The 16,609-nt window shown below is 37.2% G+C and overlaps 2 protein-coding genes across 4 annotated transcripts; one reads left to right on the top strand and one right to left on the bottom strand.

Moving 5' to 3' along the window:
• Nucleotides 1–29: 29 nt before the first annotated feature.
• Nucleotides 30–4,597, bottom strand: LOC140787404 (probable transcription factor RL9). Of its 3 annotated transcripts, none has more exons than XM_073136304.1 (6): nucleotides 3,807–4,597; nucleotides 3,542–3,618; nucleotides 2,916–2,961; nucleotides 2,634–2,778; nucleotides 942–1,017; nucleotides 30–419 (listed from the first exon to the last, which is right to left on the bottom strand). In XM_073136304.1, the coding sequence occupies exons 1-6, from the start codon at nucleotides 4,456–4,458 to the stop codon at nucleotides 315–317; spliced, it is 1,101 nt and encodes a 366-aa protein (XP_072992405.1). In that variant the 5' UTR covers nucleotides 4,459–4,597; the 3' UTR covers nucleotides 30–314. The 3 variants fall into 3 exon arrangements, with proteins under 3 accessions (XP_072992405.1, XP_072992407.1, XP_072992406.1); XM_073136306.1 differs by having other exon boundaries at nucleotides 942–1,012; XM_073136305.1 differs by having other exon boundaries at nucleotides 2,634–2,769.
• Nucleotides 4,598–12,925: 8,328 nt separating this feature from the next.
• LOC140786771 (uncharacterized) lies at nucleotides 12,926–16,241 on the top strand. Its single transcript, XM_073135411.1, has 7 exons — nucleotides 12,926–13,528; nucleotides 13,901–13,939; nucleotides 14,043–14,113; nucleotides 14,886–14,950; nucleotides 15,026–15,115; nucleotides 15,213–15,305; nucleotides 15,627–16,241. Exons 1-7 carry the CDS (start codon nucleotides 13,107–13,109, stop codon nucleotides 16,026–16,028), a joined length of 1,182 nt encoding a protein of 393 aa, XP_072991512.1. The 5' UTR covers nucleotides 12,926–13,106; the 3' UTR covers nucleotides 16,029–16,241.
• The last annotated feature ends 368 nt before the right edge of the window (nucleotides 16,242–16,609 follow it).

The following is a 16,609-nucleotide window of genomic DNA, read 5'->3' as shown; positions in this document are numbered from 1 at the left end:
TCATATTCATATGCACAGAAAGTTGGACCTTCTGAAGTTAATATAATTATCCATAACCACTCACTAATGGCAATAATCCTGTCACAATTCAGGGGAGCATAATAAGACAAATAAACCTTAACTGTACCCAAAAAAAAAAAAGAATGAAAAAAGAAAAGAAGAACAACAAAAGACTTGTCATCAGAGAATTATAATATAATTCTCCAAAGTCTCCTCCCTCCATTCTTTGTATCACAGCCTCGTATTCCTTAATAAGAACCCAAGAAGTCAGTAGCACAAGCCATGTTGAGTTAGCTCTCAGCACTGACAGAGTGCTACATACCATGCCAATCTGGTCTTCCCAAGGTGAACTCTAAGGTAGGGACTTTGAGTTCTTGATTAGAACTAGTTGAGTCATTTTGTTGGCAGAGACCATTGTCCTGTATCAAAGCCAAAATATCCCATTACTGTCAATTGACGAGAAAATCAATTATGATTTATTTATTTATTTATTTATCTTTTTGCATATCAGCAGCTACATTTGAAGACTTATAGTGGAGAACCTCCTCTTCTATATGTTCCTTATTTCACTTCTCCTTTTTCTTATATGTTTTCAAAAGAAACGACATCACAGCAGTGAGAATATTCTCAGCAGCCTTTGATCACTGAAATATTCTCCTTTTTTCTACCCTTCCAAAATATAGAAACAACTAAAGATCCTTTTGGTTAGAAACGAAAGAATTAAACTAATAATATTCCTTATGAATAAATTAGAGGCGATCCTTTTCAAATACACTGGGGAGGTTCTCCAAAACTAGTCTAGAAAATGTAGATAACTGATAAGTAGAACATGCTTAAACAATTCTTCTGTTTTAAATTAAGTTCTATATCTGCATGCATGCGAGTGGATGAGTTTTTATGCTTATTTGTACATTTCTAGTGAATATAAGGAAAAAGAATACCTCAATCTGAGATGAGAATTGTGTTCCTCTTGGCTGATCTATTTCACACGAGTTCGTCCGCAACCAAATGCCTTTGCTAAAATTTACAAGTGTTCTTGTCATCAAAGGTTGAGGAAGTTCTAATAATATGAATCGCAGAATTTCTTATTAAATATGCATAGTTTACTCAATTGAAAATAACTTACCGTAATACTTCCTAATTCATTTACAATAATAATTGAACAGGAAGAAGAACATCTTTTTTTTTCCTCGGAAACATATATATATATATATATATATATATATTAATTGAAGTACATATAATGGTAAGCTCATTTGATCATTTCGACAATCTTACGTTTAGGTTTGATAAGCTATAGAAGGTATAGTACACCTGATAATTCATTTGAACTAATTATTCTTTTACCAGGATAGCCTGTGTCAATGACTTATAATTATTTCAAAGAACCCAAAGAAGCCTGAATGTTCTTGCGTCACACTTGTCACAATAAATGCAGTAAGGTGCAATTTATTTTATGAATTTAGACATTTACTCATTCATAGTCGTACTTACTACTAATCTTCTGAACGTTTAGCTTAATAAAATAAGCAGCTGGCCACTTCAATCTCTTCCTCAGAAAAGGTAAGAGTAAACATATATCTAACCATGCAAAACCTTGTGAATGAGAACGAAAAAAATAATGGAAAGCTGCTATAACCTAATTATTCATTTGCTGAATTATGTCATTCTGACAGTTAATATCTATCAGCATTTGAGTATGCTACAAGATGTTAGGTTTTAAATACTAAAGAAAATAATTTTGATAATTCAATTCAGACAAATATGACTATAGGGCATTAATTATTCATTTCTTATGTTAATTCTAGACCTCTCAAATATGTTTTGCTAAATCTATTAAATTAGATTTATCTCAAGCATGATCATATTCTGTAATAAACCAATACACAAACATAAGACGCCATGATCCTAACTTGTTAATTTACTTTTACAATATAAAACTTCTACTACAGGAAAGTAAGCTAGGTTTCTTTACAATAGAAAACATAAAAAATAAAAAAAAAATAATTAAAACATACAGCAAGTACCTTTCATCTAATAGTCGCCTACCATATTCTGCTGAGGTTTGAAGATTTTGTGAGGGAAAAAGAAGAACATAATGATAATACTTCACATGTGAGCAAGAAAAGAAGAGATAAGGAGAAAGGAGAGGAGAAAATTATACATTTGTACAAATAAGTACATCAGAGACCATGGAACGAAAAGAACATTAAACTATTTTAAAGAACAAAGAAGGACATGTTGCAAGAGAACATCTTATTAAACAAGGCAGTAGAACCAAAAAGAAGAGTGACCTCAGCTCTAGGACAAGGTGTGTATGGCCTTTTTGGGCACATATATGAATGATATCTCCTAAGAAAAGACTGTGCATTAATCTAATTAACAACGACAGTGGAAATAGTATTAGCAAAGCAAGTTGTTGTTTCATCGACTTTTTTGATTTAACTAGTGAGTGTCTTCTTTACTATCTTTAATTGGCTTTTGCTTTAAATCAAACCATGAGATCCCAAAGAAGACAAGGACAGTGAGAAAAGCAAAAGCTGTCATGAAAGCCCTTTGCACTTGAGATAATTTTAGTTTGGAAAAGAACGACATTAGGAAAAATGTGTTTAACAAGTACGTTCTCACATTACCTTGACGGATTGTTCCATCTAGTACAAGAACCCTTATCAAGTAGTTGGATTGATCCTTCTGAGCCTCCTTGCTCCATTAGTCGTCGGAAACTGAAATCGGCGAGCCTAGAAGTGAAATCTTCTTCACCAGAGACATCTGATTGCCCTAAGTGTTTACATTGATAGGAGAAGTTCATCAAGAGTTGCATATTAATAAGTATTATTTGGAGAGATATTTCTAATGGTTTAATTGACAAAAAAAATCTCAATTTGGTTAGAAGGAAATTAAGCAGCACTAATTACCTGAGGAAGCTGCAGGTTTCTCAGTGGACTTAACAGTTCTATACATCTGCAGGTATAGAGAAAAAAAAAGAACCATGAGAGAGAGCAAGAGAAAGAGAGAAGCATAAGAAAGAAAGAACAGAAAGGAGAGTGAGGTGATGTTACTACAGAAAAGCGGAGCGATATAGGAAAGGAAACCAGAAGAGAACTCAACTTCAATATTAACTTATACTATACTTCTTTGTAAAGTTGTCTCCTTTCTGCTATAATATCTCCATTGCTCGCGAGGTTGATTCTTTGGGTTTGCTTGTTTATAGCTTTGTATTATTGTGAAATGATGGCTACTTTTTCTCTCTCTCCCTCTCTCTCTCCCTCTCTCTCTCTCCCTCTCTCTCTCTCTCTCTCTCTCTCTCTCTCTCTCTCTCTCTCTCTCTCTCTCTCTCTCTCTCTCTCTCTCTCTCTCTCTCTCTCTCTCTCCCCCTCCCTCCCTCCCTCTCTCGCTCTCTCTCAGCTAATCTACTATGTAAGCCTCTCTCCTGTCTGAAAGAAGAAGACTGATCTAGAGAGAGAGAGAGAGAGAGAGAGAGAGAGAGAGAGAGGCACCTATTTCAGTTATGATAAAAGAAAGGGAAAACCAGAACAAGTACCTGCAAGTGACTCTTTACATGGGCAAGAGTAAGATCTTTAACATCCATAAGCTCAAGAACCGACTTTGGTGTAGCCCCTGAACCAAACCGACTCTCACGATCAGCATCCAAAACCAAATCTATTAGCAAATAATTCTAGATAGAAATATCTAGAGAGAGAGAGACAGAATAGCCAAGAAGCTAAAAGGAGAGATTATCTACTAGTACGCATCTATACACATATATAACATGATCACAGTAGAAGTGGAGGGAAGAGGAAGCTCACTCTCATGGCCACCAAGAAGCTCGACAGCTCGGACGAAGCGCGCATGAAGGGTGGTAGTCCACCGCATCCTTGGCGCGCGCATGCTTCTCTTCACCGGGAGCTTCGGCATGAACATGGAGCTCATCAAGCTACTGGAGGCATCCAATGGATCGAATCTACATTGGCTATAGTTGTAGTAGTTATTCCTCATCATATTCTCCATCGACGACCCGTTGAACCTTGTCGGCTGTCCAAACGGCTCCAAAGCCGAAGACAAGCCATAGGATGCGTTGAATGAGCTCCATGAAGGAATCTGATGGTTGAATCCCATCTTGCTATCACTTGAAAGGATGCTGTCATAGACTGGAATCCCTCTTATCATCCTCGTGTTGCCGGATAACGGATCGATACCGCTGCGGTGGCACCGATCATGAGAAGGCGGCGGCGGATATTGTTGCCACCTCCATGAGCTTTCTATCTCAGAAGTGGTGGTCGTATGGCTTGAGAGGGAGAGTTCTGTGCAAGCTTGGGATGGTTCTAGGGTTTCGACGCACCTATAAGGATCACGGCTGTTATCCCTCGCCGCCGCCGTCGTCGTCGTCGATGAGACATCCCCGTTCGGGGGGCTAATGTTTAACGAGAGGTCGGGCGACGGCATTGAGCTGGTTTCCATGGAGATCTCAAAGAATGGATATGGACAGGTAGGTATTGGAGTGAAGGATATGAAGTTCTTCTTCTTCTTTCTTCTTCTTCTTGCTAGTTTATGTCTTGTTGTTTGATGTAAGGAGAGAACTTTTCCACCTGACTTTTAGACAAAGAGTAGTGTGAATGACAATTAGTGGATGAGGAACCAAAGGAAGGGAAAGAGGAAGAGCATTTGGACAGTCTCCTTTGGTAGACTACTACATGTGAAAATGACAAGAGAGAGAGAGAGAGAGAGAGAGAGAGTTGTAGTCAAAACAATAAAGAGTTAGGAGGTTGTAGGGCTAAGAATTAGTATCTATTGAAAAGAAAGAGTAACAACTAAGATACAACAATACATGGGAGAGAATATAAGTGAACAGCTTCACATTCTGCCAAGAGGGATCTTTTTAGGTGGGCTAAGATATGCACCAATAACATCTTGTTCGTACGTAATACAACAACTACTACTACTATTTTTTTCCCCCCTCATTTCTTTTTAGCAAGCATGAATTAATGTTAGGCAGACAAATCCGTTTGATATTTCCATCCACATGGAAAGTATAATTAACCTAGAAGGTTTCTCTTGGTATGTTAATGGCGCCACCTCATCAACATGAACATTGTTCACCATATATCATACGTGTGAAAAAATATTATGTCACAAATAAAAAATCTCTCATGGATTGCTTCCTGATGATATCTCGCATCATCTTAATTGCTCCTCAGAGCTTACAGGTGGGACTCTTTTCCTTTCAACTCCTCGCAGCAAACTGAGGGTACTCCATCACTGTCTGGTCACATAATCACATTAGGAATATAATTCAACACTGTAACTCCAGAGAAGTCGATAAAGAACAAATTCCTTTCACTAAAAGCATCCAATTCTCACTCGAATTAAACCTCGCTGTACATTGAGAGTGATGCCTATATAAGTAGACATGAATAAAACATGATAATATAAATACACATTGTTATTCTGTTATCTAACATCGATCTTTATCTTTTCAGATGCCTAATGGATTATAGACCGTTAGCAGCCTTGGTGAAGTTTTGTCACAATACATAGCCTCAGTTTGACTTATGCCATATATATTATCATACAAGAACTACTCAATAAGTAGTAGCCAATTGAGGCTTACAAAGGAATACATACATCATGATAACTAAGATTACATAATATCTTTAAAAATATGATCACAAGTAAAAAAAAACAAAAATTTATCAAAAATATACTATGTCTTTCCACCGTATGAATATTTATTAATCAACCCCTACGCAAAATTTGCTTCTAATACACCAAAAATACTTAAAGTTTACTTTACTCTAACAGTAATTAACGGACCAGAAAAATATTATGTTATTTTTTAAAATAAAAATTAACAAATGCCTAAAATATCCCTCATGTAATTTTAAAATCTAGTTGTCCATTTATTTTTACCCTTGATCTAAAAAAAATCTAGTAATTAAGGAGCACTTTAAGCAGAATGAGAATGCATAGGTCGAATGATAAATATCCAAAAAATTTATAACGGAGGTAGAAAGTATGGTACTTGTCATAAATTTTCTCAAATAAAATGATAAGTTTGCTCCACACTAACAAATATATGTAAGTTTTTAAAAAAAATAATAAATTAGCATAAACAAAGTGCCCTGCATTTATACTGTTAAACCCTAATCTGACACAAAGAAGCATTTCCTTAATTAATTTGGTCAAAGCCTTCTCCTATGGCTATCTATTTATACATGTAAGAAGGATGTAAACCAACCCAATCCAAAAAGCAAGGAATCTCAAACACTTCGGCCTTTAACGACATAAAGAGCTTTGCATGAAATGATGCAGTCTTGTAGCTTTTATAGCCCTCGTTTTCCCACCGACCTCCTCTCCCTTCGAATCCCTCCCTTCTCTTCCTTACTAAAGTGGATGTCACGAACACCGAGTTTTTGACCAAACTAACCCTCTCGTAAGCTTTATTTACTCAAAATGGTTGCACCTCAAACGGCACATAGTTCTTTAAGTTACAGGTTTTGATTTGTAAATAATAATTTTGTTAAAAGGTATGGTTATCAAGAAAAATTAGACTAAATTTAAAATTAAAATTTAGAGGAGCTACACATTTTGCTGCGGGAATGACCCGAGTCATTCCAGCCCATCAATCTTTTACATATTTTCACAACGATATATTTTATGACCAAAATAGATAACCGGGAATAAGAATTTACTTATAAATTTATGGTTTGAAATCAAATTAAGCTTCAATCAAAATTATTTTATTCAACGTTTTACTTATATCTTTTAGACTCTTCATCGTATTGCATTCCCAAAGTGCTGAACTTTTCAATATCTTTTAATAAAAAAACTGATGATGGGATCAGTATTCTACTTAGGATAAAGTTTTCCTGACAGCTTAGTAAAATAGATCTATTAAGAATTGAATTTAGGTGCGGTCTATTTTCGTGAATAAAGCCGGTAAGAGATCTAATTTGGTCCCCACAACAACAACAACAACAACAACAACAACAACAAATTAAAAATTAAAAAAAACCTCCACAAATGGTTGCCTTTTTCCAGCGTTTTAATGCTATCGAACCCTGCACTGATTCTTGCCGCTGGAGAAAGAGAAATATACCACGTGGCTTGGCCAAAGGACGTCTGATTGCTACTACTAGCCTACATACCATCCTATGTATTCTTTTCCATTTATCCCTTGCATGCATATATATGCCGTCATTAATTTATACAAGCGGCTTTCATTGGCAGTGGATTCTCTACATCCCAGGACTGTAGTATATCTATTTTACATTCTGCTCATGACTATGAGATTTATATAACAAATAAGAGAACTAGACTACTACTGTACTGCGATAGGTTATATATACATATGTGTGTGGGTGTGTGTGTGTGTGTGTGTGTTGAAAGAAACATTCTTTGGCCACGTTTATGTAGTTTAACATCCTATCTGATGAGACATTAATGATCCGGATTTATGTCAGTAGAAAGGAAGAAACACCAAAAGCAAGACACTAATGATCATCGCAGCTATAGATCTATGATGATATCTTATTATAGCATGCAATATGTGTGCTAATACGAACAGAGGTCGTCCGTCATGCATGCATGCTTGCTTTCGTCACCAGCACTTTGCTATCCAAATCTAACACCTTACTTAATTATGTCGACCGCAGCTGGAGAAATCTTTCTTTCACTTTTCTTAAAGGAAAAAAGATATATATTCACCATGCACGGTAGACAATATCTACTCTGGCACGCTGTAAATTAAACACCTTTTCCCCTAAAACTTAAAACTATATATGGCGATGCTGATGATCATGATGATGATGATGATAAAGTAGAGACAAGTTGTAGTTGTTTTTCGTTGCCATCTGTGAAGGAAATGATGGAATGTAAGGAGAGTCTTCTCCTCTCATCCCCAACGAGAGAATGCCTCGTGAACGACGAACGAACCTTTGGTCATGTAATGGAACGTAAAGAGTTGGTGGAAAGCATCAATGCTGATCAAAAGACTGCTCCCTATCCTTATATCCCACGTGCAAAGTTCTGCTGCTGTTTTGTACAGCGGAAGGGCTTACGGATAGGGCTGCAATTGGCCAGGGGTATGTAAGACATCAGATAGGCCAATGAGAAGGTGGCATCTGGCCTAGTTAATGGAGTGCTCCATGCAAACAGTGACTGAGTGAGAGAGAGAGAGATGAGGGTGGTGGGGAAGCTACTAGATTCGCAGGAGGGCACGTGAGAGGTGGATATTGGCACATGAACTATATCTATCTTTTTAGTACTAAAAAGTTGTGCATATATGATATTATATGATGTATAGTTTATGCTCATTTTATGCACATGGAATTCATAGAATTAGTGTTAAATACTTTGATGTAAACATTTACTACAAGTTAAATTTCTAGCTACTCGATTCCTATTTTTCATGCTTCTGAATAGATTTTTGAGTTGGGGTTTGGGGTGGGAGGAACATAATCTTTTGAATGCACAAACATCTAATGTTGGAGTAAGTAGTAGATGTTCCCCACTTTTTCTTCTTTATTAGTGTACTTAAGATCTCACGATCTTTCCTTTATTCCACTTCTTTCTTTTATATCTCTCTCTCTCTCTCTCACACACACACACACTTTTACGTGCAAGCAAGTTTTACATGCGTTCGTGTGCTACCCTAATTGGTTCTCAACACACCCTCATCTCCTTTTGATGAGATGTCAAGGTGTGAACTCTGCACATAAAACACTGAAAATCTCATTCCTTTTGTTTCATTTATATTTTTACATGCTTCTCTTGTCAATTATCCCACAATCTTGGCCTTTTTTCATTTAATGTTTATTTTATTTGAGAGTTTTGTATAATTTCCACTAAAAAATTTTCAAATGTCATTGTCACTAGATTAATCGTTATCCAAATTATTGAGCTCTTTCAAAAATATCATTCAGTCAGCCAAATATAAATAATCATAATTAATTAAATTATGAAAATATCATTTTGCCATTAGATAAATGATTTGGAAGGTGTTACCCGATATCATTACACAAGGAAAAGAATCTTATTTATCACAAGAAAAAACTTAGGATAAATATCTCGCAATCTAAACTTCAAGAAAAGAATGATATTTTAGTCATTCTTGCAACTCTAAAAGAATCAAAGGATTTTAGTGGCAGTTATGATATTTAAAACCATATAGTAGTGATAATTACGATATCAGTGTCAAGTACGTAAAATAAAATCCTATTTTTATTTAGGAGGGTTGTATTAGAACTTGACTATTTGATTAGTGTTGTGATTATTCCTACCACATGTCATTAACCATACAAAGAAAAAAGGAAACAACAATTATGAAAGTTCAGGGAGGCCGCATGCACCAAGCCCGTTTACTTGTAGAAGAGAATTGAAGAGCTTTAAATTATATACAGTTGATTGCTCTGGAGAAGCACATTGTCATTGGGTTATCCTGCCTATTTAGTCACCAGCTGATGGAGATATGATATATTGAACTAAGTACACTATTGCATATATGCATGCTCTGTATATCTAGTCTTAATATATATAATATGCATGCTATTAAGAAATCATTCTCAATCTGTCTCACTGTGGCTAACAGTGATAACCCACTGTTTGCCAGCAAGAGTTGCTGCAGGTATTGATGACCTGTCTCTTGACTTAAGCTAGAATGTTGTAGAGGAGTTCAAACTCTTTAAAGCTACTGCCATTTGAAGGATCAAAGTAAAGTTCAATGCATGATAAGTTAGTTGGTTTGAGTCATTTATTGGTCAAGATGTGAAAGGATACAATATTGGAGGCCCTTCTTTGAGAGGGACAAATGTCGCACAACTACTTCTGAAACTATAGTTGATAGAAACTATGATAAGTGTGATGTCGCAGTAGTAGTACTCGTTAGGTAATTAGGTCTTGGGAGCCCTAACCTCAATGACATATAGTTGGTTACAATAAATACTTGTCTGGGTTCAAGGACTTCATTGTATTATTTACTAGGGAGTTCTGAGAGCACAAGCAGATAAATTTATGTCCAACAAGAGCATGCAAGTATGGGAGCAGTCTTTGGGACTGTTGGAATTTATATGGCTGACAAGTATGACACACTCACACCCACAGGCATAGTTTTCCCCCTTCTCCACATCAAAATTATTTAGTCATGATGGCTCACATCATTCATTCATTCACTTTGTTTTTTTACCACTGACCCTCTCCCTCTCTCTATATCTCTCAATGAAAATATAATTATTCAGTGATGATGGCTCACATCATATTCTCTCTCTCTCTCTCTCTCTCTCTCTCTCTCTCTCTCTCTCTCTCCAGCTACCTCTCTATGAAAATAAAATTATTTAGTCATGATGGCTCACATCATTCATTCACTCACCCTCTCTCCTCTCTCTCTCTCTCTCTCTCTCTCTCTCTCTCTCTCTCTCTCATGTGCATAAATGTAAGAGTAATGTGCACAAGGGCCAAAGTAAGAGCACACTCTCCTTCTTAATGGTGACGTGACATGTGTGGGTTGTATTAAAGAGGTGCCATTGGAAAATAGGAACAATATGGTAGGTACTGAAAGATGGAGTAATTACTTTGGAACAAGAATAGATGATGTTATTGCTGCAGGCTGACTGCAATATTGATGGTAAAAGGTGAGGAGGGAGCTCTGGGGATCCAGAAAGGTGCATGGAAGCATGCATATATGCATGCTTTATTGATCTAGCTGCTGTTTCCATGGATGGCCGTCTCTTTGCTGCCATACCAAAGCATCTCTATCTCTATCTCTATCTCTATCTCTATCTCTATCTATCCTAGGAACTTCCAGCTTAAATTCTCATTGTCCATTCTTTACTGCCAACCATCTGAGACAATATACTTGATGCATGCAATTCATAGTTGTGTTAGGTAACTAGTTACTGCTAATTTTTCTTTGTCATTATTAAGGCATCAATGGCTAGGCTCAGAATTCTATTGTAATAAATGGCCTGCTCAGAAAAGAGCTAGGGTTACCTACTAGTGGTTGTGTCCTATTGTTTAGGGCTAGATTGAGTAAACTGGGTCAAATTGGATGTTCATGCCTAATCTTGAACGGATCGAGCTGATCATGGCTCATGTTACTCAATGGTGGCAATTGCATGACCCTATTGGGCCAACCAAGATGGGCTACTTGTCTAGGCTCCTTCATATGCTCCCCATGAGTCCAATGAATAATTTTACTTGATCTATCATATATATATATATATATATGCATGCGTGTGTATAAGACTAAATTTGCAGTAGTTAAGGTCTGTCTTGTTGTATAAGCGAGCAAACATGCGCCTTTCTACTGTAAAGGCATGTTCTAGTTTTGACGGAGCTCTTGTTCTATCTAAGCGAGAGCAGAGTTTGCCCTTCACCATTAAAGAAGGAGAGATGGAAAGACATAAGCGAGAGCAGAGTTTGCCCTTCACCATTAAAGAAGGAGAGATGGAAAGACAACCGTGCAAAATGGGGATGTCGATGGACATTTGGGCTAATTTTACTTTCAAGAAACGGGCCACTTAAATTGATATAGCCCACAATTAGCTCAAATCAATACATATTTGAACCCATGACCTCTATCTATAGGATTAGTCTATAAATGTTGAGCTAACCAACTGTTATATTCATTATAGGAATGAAATTTTATATACGTGTATGTATACCACCTTAAAAATTGATATTAACATACATACTCTCACCTCATTGACCGGTTGATTGCCCCAATAATTCATGAATACTCTTGGTGAATATCAATGTTACTATCCACCAATGTTCTATATACGAGTAGACTTAATAACTTCTCTGACTCATTACCTTGCCAATATAAAAGGAATGGACTGACCATCTTCGGATTGACTTACAGTGGTTTGAATTAATATCAATCTGTTTATATACTTTTCATAAAAAATAAAATAAAATAAAAGGATTGACTTAGTTTATTTTTTAGAAAATTTTTTAAATTACACCTTATATTTTACCTATTTTATAATTTACACTGTCTTTGAGAATTTTATAATTTGACCTTTCATTTTTCCTACTAATTTTTATAAAACACCTTAAATAAACTTAGATAGCACCAACAAAATAATATTTATATTATAATATATTAAATATTTTATAAATACTTAAATTATTCTCGTCTTCTTCATCCTCTCTATCTCTCCCATCTTCATCATCCTTCTCACCGTCTCATCGTCCCTAGGCTGGAAGTTTGATCCCTAAATCGAAATCGATTTAAATGCTCAGCTCACTCCATCTTCTCCGATGAATCCTAATCAGAGCAAGGATAAGTAGAAGAGGAGGAGGGGGAAGAAGAAGAAGAAGAACAAGACGAAGATGAAGAAGAAAAATAAGAAGAGGGGAGAGACGAGGAAAGGTAGTAGTGGTGGCGATGGTGAGAGTTGGTTGGGGAAAGATAAAAAAAGATTGTGGAGGGAGGAGAGAGAAGGGGAGGAGGGGATAGAGTTATTTTAGTAATTTAGTCAACATTAATTAGTTAAAATAATATCGGTGTTAAATTAAAATTATAGGAAAAAAAAATGAAGGGCCAAAATTGTCATAGTAGGAACGGTGTGTGAATTACAAATTAAATAAAAGATAGGGTGTGATTAGTAAAAAGTTTCATATATTTATATCATTTTATATTATAGTACCTAGTATTTCCTAAGCACCCGCGACAAGGCGCCGCGCAGTGCCACGTGCGATTACGTCTCCTCTCACATGGACACGTACTCAACTACGCATCCCAAAAGTTTACAAAGATCTCTTCGGAACCGCAAGATAAACACGACTGGTCAAACGACTGATCTATTAATGAAATTTTAAACGGACCCCACTACGGCCACAAATTTGCCACGTAATATGTCGATTTCTCAACGAGAGCATGAGAGAGAGAGAGAGATATATATATAAAAATAAATAGATCATCGTCATGGCCTTTTTGCCTCAATTTAGTACGTTGGCGGTCCGATTATTTTTACCGCAAATTGAAGCGGAGATCATCCTTCGATTTCCTCCGATAAGGTCGAGAAAAACCTCGGAGTTATTCGAATATCGCTGTAAAAGTTAAGTTCTTTTTTTTGGGGGGGCTGGAAAAGTTCTGATCAGCCGAAATGGACTCCTCGACGAAGCTACCGTCGGAGCCATTGCTGCTGACTTCTGGCGCGAGCGGTCGCGTGAACGCCCTCGTCCGTCTCATCCACCTCCTCCTCCGTTCGGCAGTGCTCCTCGTCCTCCTTCCGTTCCGGTTCGTGCCGGCGCAGTCGGCGGCGGCGGGGAACGAGAGGGCGGAGTCCAGCGGGGGAGGAGGTGGGGGGAGGAAGGGGGCGGCGGTGGTGGTGAGGGTTCCGGCGAAGATGGTAGCGCGGAGGCAGAGGGAGCAGGAGGCGGCGGCGAGGAGGGCGGCAGCGGTGAGAAGGGTGAAGAAGGCGGCGAGGGAGGGGGGAAGGAGTCGGAGGGAGTTTGCTTTGCTGGGAACGAAGAGAGGGGAGACTCTCTTTACCCAGTCCTGGGCCCCCATCAATGTGGAGACCAGGTGTTTGTCTTTATGTTGCTTTATTCTAATAAGTTTTATTGATTAATTCAGACAAACCCAGCTGTATGTATGTATATATATATATATATATATATATATATATATATATATATCAGATAACATTAAATGCAATACAACATTACTTGTGACAAGGATACTAAGACAGCCATAGTTCTAGACGTTTACTGCTCTTTTCTCAGTAATGATTAGCTCGGTATAGAAATTCTTCTCGATAGTTGCCAATTTTGCTCTTTTAATACCTCTCTAGCTCTCTCCTTTTTTAATATGTTAAAGATCTTTTGATTCAATCATACAACGATCTATCTCTTCACTTAGATAGCAGTAACTGATAGTTTTGCCAACACTATTCAGGGGACTCGTTATTCTTATGCATGGCTTGAATGAGCACAGGTACTTCATCTTATGACTGTTTAAATTCCTTTCTCCAGCCTTGGGAAACTCTAGAAGCAGCTATGTGCACGTCTTAGTGCTCTATGTTGTTTTGATGTAACAGTGGTAGATATGATCATTTTGCGAAGAAACTAAATGATAATGGTTTTAAGGTGCACGCAATGGACTGGACTGGTAAGTATCTGAATGGTTTCTCTTTCAATAATATTGTGGATATACTTATTGTTTAGAAAGTTCTATGAGATTCGCTCTCATTGATCAATAATGTTCTGATGGAAGATTTCTCTGTTAGTGATTCCTTTACGGCATTTGTTCAGAATCTGTCTTTTTATATAGCTTCAAATTAGTACTTAACATGATCATTAGTAAAAATTATTTGTTGGATAGAATATATACACATGAACTCGTATACTCTCTTGATTCTTTTATTTTGACACGTGCATTTGCTGATCGTATCTTCTCAACTTCGTATTATGCATCTGAACCCAAAGATACAGAATAAATCTCATGTGTTCCAGGGTCTAAGATTACTTGGCACGTTCTTTGTGGAAACTTTTCTAGAGCACTTGATTGGGTCCTGGTATTGATTAAGACAAAGTCAGATCTGGTGGTTTTTAAGTAACTCAGATTACTTCGAGCTACCAAAATTCCAATAGAGTATATTTTGCTCATATTCATGCTTATTTTGAGAAAGCAAAGCAGATAACTCCATTTTGTATGACTAATGTTCTTCGCTTGTGCATTTTGACCCTCTATTGGATTCAGCTTTGTATCAAAATTGAAACCAGGGCATCCACATAGTAGAGATAAGTTAGTAGACTCTGGAACCAAAATAACCGCAAGATATATCTGGAAGATCCCTTAATATTATTCTTTAGGCCTTTTCAAGTGTTCATATGTTTGGCCACAAAGTGTGAATCTTCTCTAACGAATGTCTCTGACACAGGCCATGGTGGAAGTGATGCTCTGCATGGATATGTCCAGTCCATAGATTATGCTATCAGTGATTTGGTAATCAGCAGTTTGAGCTTATGTTTCACACTAACCTTTAAAATTGCTCATCCTAAAAGCTTTGTTCTCATGCAGAAAATGTATATGGAGAGACTATTGGCAGAAAATCCTGGCCTGCCATGCTTTTGCTTTGGTCACTCAACTGGTGCAGCAATAATTTTAAAGGTGAAGAAATATTCTGGAAGTTCAGTAGATTTCATTCCAGGTGATACTTTATATTACTATAAATATAATTACTCTGTGCTATTTCAAATATTTGAAGGCATTGCTCGATCCAGAAGTAGAGGGTCATATCAAAGGTGTTGTGTTGACATCACCTGCTATACGCGTTCAGCCTGCTAACCCAATTGTCAAGGTAATGAATTATTACCTATAATTTGTGTATCATTAATAAACATATAAAGTTGAAGGTTATGTTACCCTGTGATTATTACATTCTCTAAATTAATTTTGGTAAGAGTTGATAGCGTGTCTGATCAAACATCAGGATATCTAGTTATCATAAAATATAGAGAGAGGTGTAATTTGCACTGGGATATGATTTTGCGCTGATACTTCTATAGTTAAGATCTAAATAGAAGATAAAGGCTTCTATACCATACTCAGCCTCAGTAATTTGCCATTCTAGTTATCATAATTGTTGATCAGATCGGCATTACTTCCTTTGTAACTGCAGGTTCTGGCTCCAGTCTTTTCCCTTATTGCACCGAGATATCAATTCAGCTCTGAAAACAAGGATGGACCGCCGGTATCCCGCGACCCTGAGGCACTTCGATCAAAATACTCTGACCCCCTCGTGTTCACGGGTGCAATCCGAGTGAGAACTGGCTACGAAATCCTATGCTTGTCTACCTACTTGCAGCAGCGTTTGAAGAAAGTTAATATTCCATTTCTAGTCCTACATGGCACTGCAGACTTAGTAACCGACCCTGAAGGCTCACAGAAATTATACGAAGAAGCCTCGTCGTCGGACAAGGCGATTAAACTGTATGAAGGCCTCTTGCACGATCTCCTTATTGAACCAGAGAACGAAGAAGTTGTGAAAGATATAATTGATTGGTTGAGTTCAAGAGTTTGATGGTTTAATATTTGCTGAAACTTTTTCTACGATGTGATCATCTGTAGACTTAATGAGCAGCTCACTTGTGACTTGTGCATCAAAGCTTTGATGGAATTGTCACATATTCTTACTCAGGGAAAAAGTGTAATAAAAAAAATAAAACATAACATCTTCTTTTGTTCTAGGCACAAGAATTTAATAAATGAGTTGTATAATGTGATGATGTTCTAATTTCCTTGTGGTGAGTTGTTTCCTTCATTATGTCTGTTGTCTTCCAGTTGGTCATTTCAGCCATTAATATCTACTGACCAAGCATTATATAGTTAGAAATGCGGTCACATAATGTAAAAAAAATAAAAAATAAATGACCTTTTCTTTTAGAGAGGGAAAGTGAATGGGAGAACGGAGAAGAAGGAAAAGCTAAAGAGACGGCGACTCCAGTAGGGCAACCTTAGCAAAGCCCGTGCCAACAGCCAAGCACGTTGTTTGTAGGAAACTCCTACATTTGGGCCTGCAGACAATTCTGGTCACCCGACGCAATGGAGGGTCCCACTCCAGTGTTTGCTTCGACCTCTTATCGATAAATCTTTTCTAAATTC

This window comes from Typha latifolia, chromosome 4 (assembly GCF_019914945.1).
Source record: "Typha latifolia isolate L0001 chromosome 4, TyphaL0001v2, whole genome shotgun sequence".
Taxonomy (NCBI): Eukaryota; Viridiplantae; Streptophyta; class Magnoliopsida; order Poales; family Typhaceae; genus Typha; species Typha latifolia.
This window is presented reverse-complemented; position numbering and strand designations above follow the sequence as displayed.

What these genes read in the sequence shown, in the direction of transcription:
- LOC140787404 (XM_073136304.1), bottom strand. Translation starts at nt 4,458, where the DNA reads ATGGAAACCAGCTCAATGCCGTCGCCCGACCTCTCGTTAAACATTAGC. An exon ending in ATGTAAAGAGTCACTTGCAG is followed by an intron (nt 2,962 to 3,541) that starts GTACTTGTTCTG and finishes CTATACCTGCAG; the next exon opens with ATGTATAGAACTGTTAAGTC. An exon ending in GAAACCTGCAGCTTCCTCAG is followed by an intron (nt 2,779 to 2,915) that starts GTAATTAGTGCT and finishes GTAAACACTTAG; the next exon opens with GGCAATCAGATGTCTCTGGT.
- LOC140786771 (XM_073135411.1), top strand. Translation starts at nt 13,107, where the DNA reads ATGGACTCCTCGACGAAGCTACCGTCGGAGCCATTGCTGCTGACTTCT. An exon ending in CATGGCTTGAATGAGCACAG is followed by an intron (nt 13,940 to 14,042) that starts GTACTTCATCTT and finishes TTGATGTAACAG; the next exon opens with TGGTAGATATGATCATTTTG. An exon ending in GCACGCAATGGACTGGACTG is followed by an intron (nt 14,114 to 14,885) that starts GTAAGTATCTGA and finishes TCTCTGACACAG; the next exon opens with GCCATGGTGGAAGTGATGCT.